Below are 9,796 nucleotides of genomic sequence, written 5' to 3'. Positions count from 1 at the left end.
AGATCAACGTAAAATAAAAACCGACTGCTATGGATGTATTATTAGTTGATTATGCGCTCCTTTTGCTGATGGGAATGTTTGATATATAATTTAATAGTTTCAGACGTGTATCTTGAAAAGAGTCGCAGTTCTCCCACTCTTCGCATAAAACGGACACACGAACTTTCAGAATTATAGAGTAGCTTCGCTGCTAAAATAATTAGATGTAGGTTTGACCGAACAGACAGAAAATCGAATTAAGATGTATAAAAACCGGTGAATACAATAAACGAGTAAGTTGGTCTTTCTAAAAGCCATTTGTTTGATATAAAAAAAATTGAAAGGGACATATAAAGAATTTACATTTTAATCATTACTAGTTTTACATATTTTAAATGATATATTAAATTTTAAAATAACTTTTAATCTGTTATAAACTTTACTCTCTTTCCCAAGGAATATTCCGCGAAAATAACAACACAAGAACAGTGTTGACAGATATTGGAAACTAAAAAGCCTTTTATTTAAGATAAATTTAAAAAAAAACATTTTCATTTGTAATTATATTCTTCTTTTCATCGTGAATTGGATCTATATTTGTACATAAATTTACTTAATTTTTCTATTTATATAAATATAAATAACCCCCCATAAAGTTGTTCTGGCAACAAAATTTTAGCACAAATGCCGCGCAACTTTCCTAAAATAAAAGATATACAACTATTTAATATATTTTTTTTATTTTTAAATTACAGTGTTGTGAAAATATAGAATATTGTTAATTAATCCCCAAAGAAACCCAATTTTCATTTTAACATTAGTATAAAAAAATCTTTTTTCAAATATTAAAAGCTCTAAAAAAAGATAAAATACAAAAATAGTGAAAAAGTTGCAGCAGCCCTGTTTAATAATATTTATTCTAAACATGACAGCAGCAGCAGACTTCTTGCCAAATCACGTAAATACCAAAAAATGGAATAAAATGATTCAATTTTTTACCTTTATGCGTAGAAATGCTTTCTCAACTGACAGCAAAGGACTTTACATATATATTTTCCAGTTTTTAAGAAAGACTGGTATGATAGAAATTTTTTTTAAACATTAAATGTTTTGTATGTACTTAAAAAATTAAAAATCGTATTCAAAAATATAGTACCTATTAAATTAATTAAGTACTATAAAACAAACTTGGCCATATTCCTTTTAAACACCTATATGGCGAAATAAATTTTAGTCTTGATAATTGTAGATTATGAATTGTCCCCTTAAGAACAAGTTAAAGAAAAAATTAAGTTTTTGGGATCATTTTTCATGAAACCTGAGTTGCACATAAAGGACTTTTCTTTTTGTGTCAAAGGACTTGGCCCTGGCCCTTAGGTTTTGTATTGTAAAGAAGGGATAATTACATTTAAGGCCTAGCTCTAATAATATTATCATGGTCAGTTTTTATTGGTCTTAGTTTGCGCATGCATGTCTTGGGCACAAAAGGTGCATTCAGTAGTGCATTACATGTTTAGGTGAAAGGCTTTATGTAAATATTTTCCCCGAAACAAAACTTCAATTAACTATCTTTTTTTTTTGATGAAAAATAACAAGTTTAGAAAATGTTCACCATTTTTTATAAAACATTCATTAAATGTGAACTTTATAGCTTGTCATAAAGTTTAACTGATAAACTTGATGTTTTTGTTTATCTTACTAATCGACTTTTTTTACTAAGACAAATGGTCCCTTTTTCGTTTAGTTTCAATCAATCCTTTATCTTTTTAGTGTTTTGTAGGCCATCGAAGAAGAAAGGTTAAAAATGTGAAATTGTTGCATTTACGACTATTATATTTTTATTTTGCTATGTTTTAAAAATAACATAATAACTGCGCTTTTAGTTATAAATAAAAATTAGTTTGATATCAATTTTTTCCAGTTTTGAAGTTTTGAAATTTCTCAGTCATCTTTATTATGCCAAAATGGGCGATGCCACACAGCAGATAGGTGATAATGAACTGAGAAGGAGGTTTGAGGGACAACTAAGCAAGTTTACTAATGTCGTCAAAGGGTGGCAGTTTAGGTAAGTTTTGCTTATTTGTTTAGTGAGACTATGGAAGTATTTTTTTAAGGCAATATGTGTCTTAAATCAATATTTAATAAATTCTAATTTGAAATAAGGGGGGGGGGGGTTCTGACATATTTGCGTAAACCTGGTATATAGGCTTTATCTTTGGACTGAGAGGATAGGTTATTAGGGATAACATCATTCTTATATGATGAATTTTCCCAAGTTTTAAGATTTTTTGGATAGGCCTCCAGGTCCCGGAGCTGCAGGCCTCCAGGTGGTCTCTGTTGTACAGGTAAAAATGAAAAAAAAAAAAAAAAATTTAAGAGTTGGAGGTCAACTTATGAAAAAAATATGTATCTTTTTGAATGTTATTCACATATTTGAAGAAAAAACATGCATAATATGTTCATAAGCTGACTTCTAACTCTTAAAAAAAAAATTTTTTTCACTTACCTGTACGTACAGAGACCACCTGGAGGCCTGGAGCTCCGTAACCTGGAGGCCTATCCAAAAAATCTTAAAACTTCATCATATAAGAATGATTTTATCTCTAATTACCTATCCTCTCAGTCCAAAGATAAAGCCTATATTCCAGGTTTACGCAAATGTGTCAGAACTCCCCCCCCCCCCCCCCACCCCCCTATATCAAAAAACAATGCCACAGAGATTTCTTAGAAGAAAATGTTTAGTATATTTAATATTTATGAAGATCAAATGCTCAAAAAAGTAAAAAATGTAGCTCAGAGATTATAAATATAGAGGAAAAATTTACGAGTTTTGTGTTATTTTAATACTCTTTATATCAGGTACATGTTCACATAAAGCTAAAAAGGCATATAGATATAGTTTTACCTTTTTCATGTATTTTAAATTTCTTATATTTTTCTTGTAATTTGAATTGCCACAAGGACCTCCAAGACAATATAGTTCCTTAAAAAATTGGCCGTTAGCAAGGCAAGGTTGTGTGGCACCAATCTTTAATACTTTTAGTATGAAACCTGCAAGAACAACTTTCCTTCTTGGTGTAAATATTTTTGTGTTATCATTAGTAACATACAAACAAGCTAACTACCTTTGATTAGGTAGACATATGAAACCTAACATCAAATTCAAAAGATAATAAATTACATTCTCTTTAGATGGTTTGTGCTTGACCCTGAATCTGGCAGGTTGGAGTACTACCTGCTGGAGGAGAGAAATGGCAGGTGTCGTGGCAGCCATTATCTGGCAGGTGCACTAGTACTACCCAGTGATGAGGACTCACAAACATTTTCAGTCAACTTCGCCTCGGGTGAAGTTTACAAGGTTAGTTATTTCAATATTTATTTTAATTTTTAATAAACACAAAGATGAGAGGTTTGACCTTTTATATGCTCAATGAATCAAAAACTTTTCAAATTAACTCCAATAATAATTTGTATAGAACAAAGAATTATATTCAGTGACAGTACTGGCCTATCTTTTGGTTCATTTTTGATGTTTTTTCCACCGATTTTCACAAATAATTTAGTATATTGAAATGGGGTTTCACTTTCTTTAAAATCATTATCTTCTTATCTTTTTGTTTGCAAAAATCCTGTTGCTATGCGAAAAGATTAATTACGCCAAATATATATGCATTAAGTAGGTTGCAGATTTAATGTGTACGAATTGTCATATCTAGCTCTCCCTTCATTTGTATAATAATAGTAATAATAATATTTTGTCTTTTTGTTTAAATAGGATTGAAGGGAGGGGTTTTGAAAAGGATAGCAATGTCCATAAGTAGCGCAACAAAATAGCTAACCATATTGTGAATAGATAGAAACACAAACCTATATACTTTTATAATATTAAAATGTATAGGTATACATAGCAATTATTACTATGCAAGAAATAACGAAGATATAATACCTTATTTCATTCTGTAGATTAACACTTATTTTGTAGTTTATGCACCTAACTAAATTATTAAATAATTTTTCTGAAATGTACTTCATGCAACTGTCCCTTTAAAAGATTACAGATTGATGTAAGACGAATTGGTGTACTTATGAACAAACTTAAGCTTCAGAGTAGCTACACTTACCTATAAAATTTTAATTTTAAAACTGTGTTCATTATGTGATAGAATTGCGTCATTTGACTTTTCAAACATCTAAATGCATATGTATATTTACATATATGCATTGCATATGTATATGGATGTAAATATTTTCCTCTTTTTACTAGGCCAGACTTTTTGATAAAAACAGTTCGTATTTGTGCTTTTTGTGTCCAATATTTTAACATGTCATAAAGAAATTTTTTTTTCGTAAATCTTACAATTTCAAGACTATTTATATATAAAAAGTAAGGCTGAAGTTCTGTGACCTTTAATGGATTTTAAATTGCGATGCTTTTGTGTAACTATGGCTTGTACATCACCACGTTAATATGACGCGGGCAGATGTAAAAGATTTGTTTTTAGTTATGAAAGTTTAGCTATAAATAAATTCGAAAATGTTCGTAAGGCACGCACTTTTTTTCAAACTAATGGCTACGCCTCTAGGGGCCCTTGAATTGAGTGAGGGGCTTGGGGGGGGGGGGTGTCGACCTACCACTTTCAGTTTTATTTTAAAGCAAAAAAAAAATTTGGGGTGGTTAATTTTTTCTAGCAGTTTTATCTTAGGGTAGTCGTACACTCTCCCCCAAAATAGTTAAAAATCTTCCCAGGACCTAAGCTACGCAGTAAAGGATAAACATATCGGTTTAGCGGTTACAGAGACCCTATACTACAGACGGACATAGATCCTGTTACTTATGTATAAAGATGTGATAAGACTTCAACTGAAGTTAGTTTTATTGGAAATGGTTAAGAAAACCATTTATCTTTCTGCCACTATAAGTAAGTTTATTTTAAAAATATTGTCCTAATTTTGTATGGCCAATATGTATATATATTTTATGGGTTTAATCAAAAAAATGTATTAAAAGACAAAAAATCTTAGGTATTTTTCTCATATCTTAGAACTGCATTTGACCCCATATTTGTACTATAAACAAAGAAGATAAACATTTGTACATTTATTTATTATGTGTTTGCTCTATATTTGCTTTAGAATAATTCTGTGTTTAAACAATTTTATGACTCACAATATTTGTTTACCAACATTAGAAATGATTATCTCTGGTTGAATATTTTTATGCGCATAATGTTTAGAATAATTTAATTGTAATATTAAACATGATTTTGCATAATTTATCATTGTTAAATTTTTATGTAAACCACTTATTCTTTTTATTGCATAATCACTTTACGAAAAAGTTCATTATCTTTTATATACATTTTTTATTCTTATATAAAAAGCAACTATTTAATTTTCTTTGTTTCTTGAGTGAATAAAAGACAATTTAGGCTTTTGAGATAAAACTTTATGACTATGTAAGCAGAGGGGGGGGGGGGGGTTAACTACTAAACCAGTTTTCACTTTGGGTTCAAAGTTTTTTTATTGAAAAAATCTTTAAAAAATCGCCAATCGCACAGTGTTTACCTTTTTGAATTTAGGTACGTGCCACGAACCCCCGTGAGCGTCAGATTTGGGTTGACAGAATAAGGGCGTGTGCACACTTCCACAATGAAGCGCTGGCCTCTAATCATCCCTCTATAACCTCCAGAGAGCTCATGCCTCCTACACCTCCTGGTTCCAGGTATATCTAGTCTTTTTAGCAGATTTATATTAGTGCTCATAAGAGGTTAATTTGGGATAGATAGTTTTATTACATATATCTTTGATAGGTTTGTAAAAAATGTGTTTATTTAAAAATTATTTTCCATGGTATCTTTTTATTTTGTTTAGTTTAAGTTTTTTCAGCATTGAAATGTACAATAACATAGGTAAATACAATGCCAAATTCATAAAAATGCATAAAATATAGGTTTTCATCAGATGCAGTAGTTTCTACTCCCTAAAGTGACTATACAGTAAACAACTAATATTTATAGGTCACACATAGCTAAGAACGGTCAGCCTTCCGAGGAGTTAATCAGCCTTTCTCTCTCTGCTATGGATGCTTTCGCCTCAGTGCATGACATCTTACATAAGGTACCTATACAAATAATATATACATTTATCATATATGCTTATCGTTAATTTGAAGATTTTCAGGTCTAAGTATCACCCGTAGTTTTAATTTTAAAATAAATCCTTTGACGATGGCCGGGATATTATCCTATTTTTTTGTGTAATATTAATACCTAAAATGAGGACAAAACAAGAAAAAAATAATCCGTCATAAATCATGAAAGAACAAAAGTTTCCCATTGATCTTTAGTGCCTGTCTTACAGACGTATAAACATTAACTAGATACCATTCAATAATATGAATATATATTTTTTTAAATACAGGTTGCTGGTAAACATGATGAACTATGTGAATACATAGAATTATTAATAATATCCTTGTTATTATTTACAGGTTGCTGGAAAACATTATGAGCTATGTGAATACATAGAATTGATAACAATATTCTTGTTATTATTTACAGGTTGCTGGTAAACATGAAGAACTATGGGAATACATAGAATTATTAATAATATCCTTGTTATTATTTACAGGTTGCTGGTAAACATGATGAACTATGTGAATACATAGAATTATTAATAATATCCTTGTTATTTTTTACAGGTTGCTGGTAAACATGATGAACTATGTGAATACATAGAATCCTTACCAGTGTCCAACAAGAATTATACTGCAGACAAGAAACCAGCATCGGAACTTCAAGCAAGGTAAATATTCTTTTTTTTTGCTGGATAATTTTGTGACTAAAATTGAAATATGAGAAACTTGTGAAGTATAGTTTGAAAACTATGATAACAGCAAAGGATTTTGTTAGCTTAATTACTGTGAAACTAGTGAATAATTATTATTATTATTCTTAGTTTGAAAGAGCATGGAGAGTTTACCTGCTTAAATGAAAATCTGTTGATGCTGAAATCAACCTCTCAGTCAACTCTAATCTGCCTCGAAAATGCACTGGGAATTTTACAGGTAAATATTTTGTTGTCTAATTTTAAATATATGTAATTTATTAAGACTTCTATTATATAAGTCCTCACGATTTGCGCATCTGATCGTGATTGTTTTAATTTTGGTTAAATAGCGTCATACAGTACAAAACGATAAAAATAGCCAGTGCCACAGTCAGTCAAGAAACTTGAAAGGAATGAGTAGAAAGAATTATTTCCTAAATATTCTGCAACCATTTTAATCTTGAGAATACAGATATGAATACCTGCTCATGCATTTGTGATGCGAAAATTTAGATGCATTTAATGATAAAGTAATAAAACTAGAGAATAACTAGTTTTAAGATAAGCCCAAATTAATTTTTATTCAGAAAAAAACCTTAAATATATACCTAGATTTTAACCAAAATCTTAACAAACTTAACCTTCAGGATGTACGCGAAGCCGAAGTAAATGCCAATTCAAGACCAGTGATAAAATCAAGATCTCAGGTACAGGTCAATATTTAGAAGATTTATTATAACAAGGATAAAAATATTCATGTAGCCAAATCTTTACAAGTTTTGTAATTTTTATTGACACTTTTATAGCTTTGACAGAAAAGGCCTAGTATCTATAATACAAAGTAGAACGATGTCTGTCTGTCCGTCTGTCTGTCTGTCCGTCTGTCTGTCTGTCCCATAAGATCTCGGTAACCACTGAACCAATTGGATTCTACTCTTCAGGGTATCTACCTATTGGTCCTGTGGTGGTTTTAAGCTATTTTCTTGGGGGGTGGGACACCCCCAACCCCCCCAAAAACCAAAAAATCCCCCCCATTTTTTTTTTTTTTTTTTTTTTTTTTTTTTTTTTTGAAGGAGATTTCCATGGTCCTTTACGATTTTCGCCATAATTTTTTTTTATCACCTCTTGGGGCAAAATCCCTAGAGGCTAGGGGCGAAGCCGCTAGTACTAATATATAGTAATAAGATTAAGTGCTACCTACCTACTCTTGCTAAATATATTTATTTTAAATGAAGCTTTTCTAAATTGAGGTTTAGTACGTCCATCCATACATACGTCCTAAATGTTAAGGTTAGCTCTTTTCGTTAATTTAAGCTTATTAGAATTGTCCTATCGATTTGAAACTTTGGATGATTATCCTGTAGCATCTCTAGCACCGTTAACAGAAAATGAAACGTCCATCTATCTGATTTTTGGAACAAAGATTATCATCACAACAAGTGTTCATGTTCGTTTGTTCTACCGTTTTATTTCAGAACTTCGCTTTAATGTATGTTGTCATTCTTGCTTTGGAAGTTATGAAACTTTATGAAAAAATTTGTACTTATTATAGTCAAAGGGCTTCCTACCAGCCTCACCTAGTCGACGAGTTGTTCCACCCGCAGCGCACCAGCTGTCTCTAGCCTCTCCAAGGTCAAGGTCCTCAGAACCATCTACATGACGCACATCAGGCAATCAATGAAATATCAAGTTTTTGCAGTCTTCGCCGGTGATTTTTAAGAAAAAAATCAGCTTTTCTCCTAATCCTGTCATTAATAGTTGAATAGATCTGAAAATTTGCATGAGTAATCCTTGGTAGGTCTATTTTCCCTAAATCGAACAAAAAGTTGAAAAAGTAACGGCTAACGGCTCAGCCGTTTAGCCGTTTTTTTTTTTGGCTTTTTTAGGGCAAATATGTCATAAAATACGTAGGAATCAACTATTTGAAACATATTTTTGCTTTAAATCATGTGAAATGATAAAAATTTTTTTTTTTTAGATTTCTAGTACTAGCAACTACTGGCTAGAAGCGTTTGAAAACGTTTTGGAGCGGCAAAGAATATTATGAGGCGATAGGTTTCGTGATGAATTTGCCTCGAAAAAAAGCAAAAAAATGGCTAAACGGCTGAGCCGCCAGCCGTTAGCCGTTACTTTTCCAACTTTTTGTTCGATTTAGGAAAAATAAACCTACCAAGGATGACAAATGCAAAATTTCAGATCGAAATTTGATTTCTAAATGCCATTTATACATTGATTACGAGATGGTTGCATAAACCCCCTCTCCTCCCTTACTTCAAAGTAGATTAACTTCTCTGCATTTTACCCCTTTCTTCTTATATAAATACTGATTCTTTGTCTGACCAAATTTTTTACTTACCTATTAAACCTTGGAAAACGAGAATTTTCAAATAAATTACTTGATATTTTTGTTATTAGGCGGCTTGAGGCAGACCTCCTCAGCCCCTCCCCAACATCTAACCCCTGATTCTATCGATTCTAACTCTAGGAATAATATGTATTCATTATTAATATTGAAAAATCTTAAGCAAGCAGAAAATGAGAAAAGGTGTCCATAATTTTCAGAATTGGAAAAAAGTTGGCCTAGCCTTTTTTTAGTTTTAGTTATTATTGTACTTAGCATGATTTAAAATATGTACGTAATAATAATAAGAGGCTGAGCCCGTAGCATCTATGCACTCGGCTCAAATCGGTGAAAAAAATGCCTAAAATTAAAAAAACCTAAAACCATCCCAGGACCTATGTGAAGTCAATAAAAGGGAAAACTTCCTCAGTTCTGTATTGATAAAAATATTAACCATCAGACATTTTGCTTTTCATAAGGATATTTTGTTCATGACTTGTTTATTCAAACTTTAGAAAATTTAAAGTATTCAATAAGAACAAAATACTAAGAAAATTGATAAATACTAAAATTATCAGTGGTGTAACTTGTAACCCCACCCAACCCCGACATCATCTCACTCCCACCAGGTCAGGTAGCGCAGCTGCC

The 9,796-nt window shown here is 31.3% G+C and overlaps 1 protein-coding gene across 2 annotated transcripts; it reads left to right on the top strand.

The window, feature by feature from the left end:
• Window positions 1-1,884: 1,884 nt before the first annotated feature.
• Window positions 1,885-9,796, top strand: LOC145313545 (oxysterol-binding protein-related protein 11). 2 transcript variants are annotated; one of them, XM_080152995.1, is made up of 10 exons: window positions 1,885-2,044; window positions 3,172-3,337; window positions 5,559-5,701; window positions 5,997-6,096; window positions 6,680-6,783; window positions 6,937-7,045; window positions 7,455-7,514; window positions 8,360-8,477; window positions 9,223-9,292; window positions 9,727-9,796. In XM_080152995.1, the coding sequence occupies exons 1-8, from the start codon at window positions 1,944-1,946 to the stop codon at window positions 8,465-8,467; spliced, it is 891 nt and encodes a 296-aa protein (XP_080009121.1). In that variant the 5' UTR covers window positions 1,885-1,943; the 3' UTR covers window positions 8,468-8,477; window positions 9,223-9,292; window positions 9,727-9,796. The 2 variants fall into 2 exon arrangements, with proteins under 2 accessions (XP_080009121.1, XP_080009120.1); XM_080152994.1 differs by having other exon boundaries at window positions 7,455-7,520.

This window comes from Acartia tonsa, chromosome 3, assembly GCF_053477335.1.
Source record: "Acartia tonsa isolate MP-2025a chromosome 3, ASM5347733v1, whole genome shotgun sequence".
In the NCBI taxonomy this organism is placed as follows: Eukaryota; Metazoa; Arthropoda; class Copepoda; order Calanoida; family Acartiidae; genus Acartia; species Acartia tonsa.
Note: the sequence above shows the minus strand (reverse complement) of the source record. Positions and strands in the feature narration are given on the sequence as shown.

What these genes read in the sequence shown, in the direction of transcription:
- LOC145313545 (XM_080152994.1), top strand. Translation starts at nt 1,944, where the DNA reads ATGGGCGATGCCACACAGCAGATAGGTGATAATGAACTGAGAAGGAGG. An exon ending in CCTACACCTCCTGGTTCCAG is followed by an intron (nt 5,702 to 5,996) that starts GTATATCTAGTC and finishes TAATATTTATAG; the next exon opens with GTCACACATAGCTAAGAACG. An exon ending in TGCATGACATCTTACATAAG is followed by an intron (nt 6,097 to 6,679) that starts GTACCTATACAA and finishes TATTTTTTACAG; the next exon opens with GTTGCTGGTAAACATGATGA.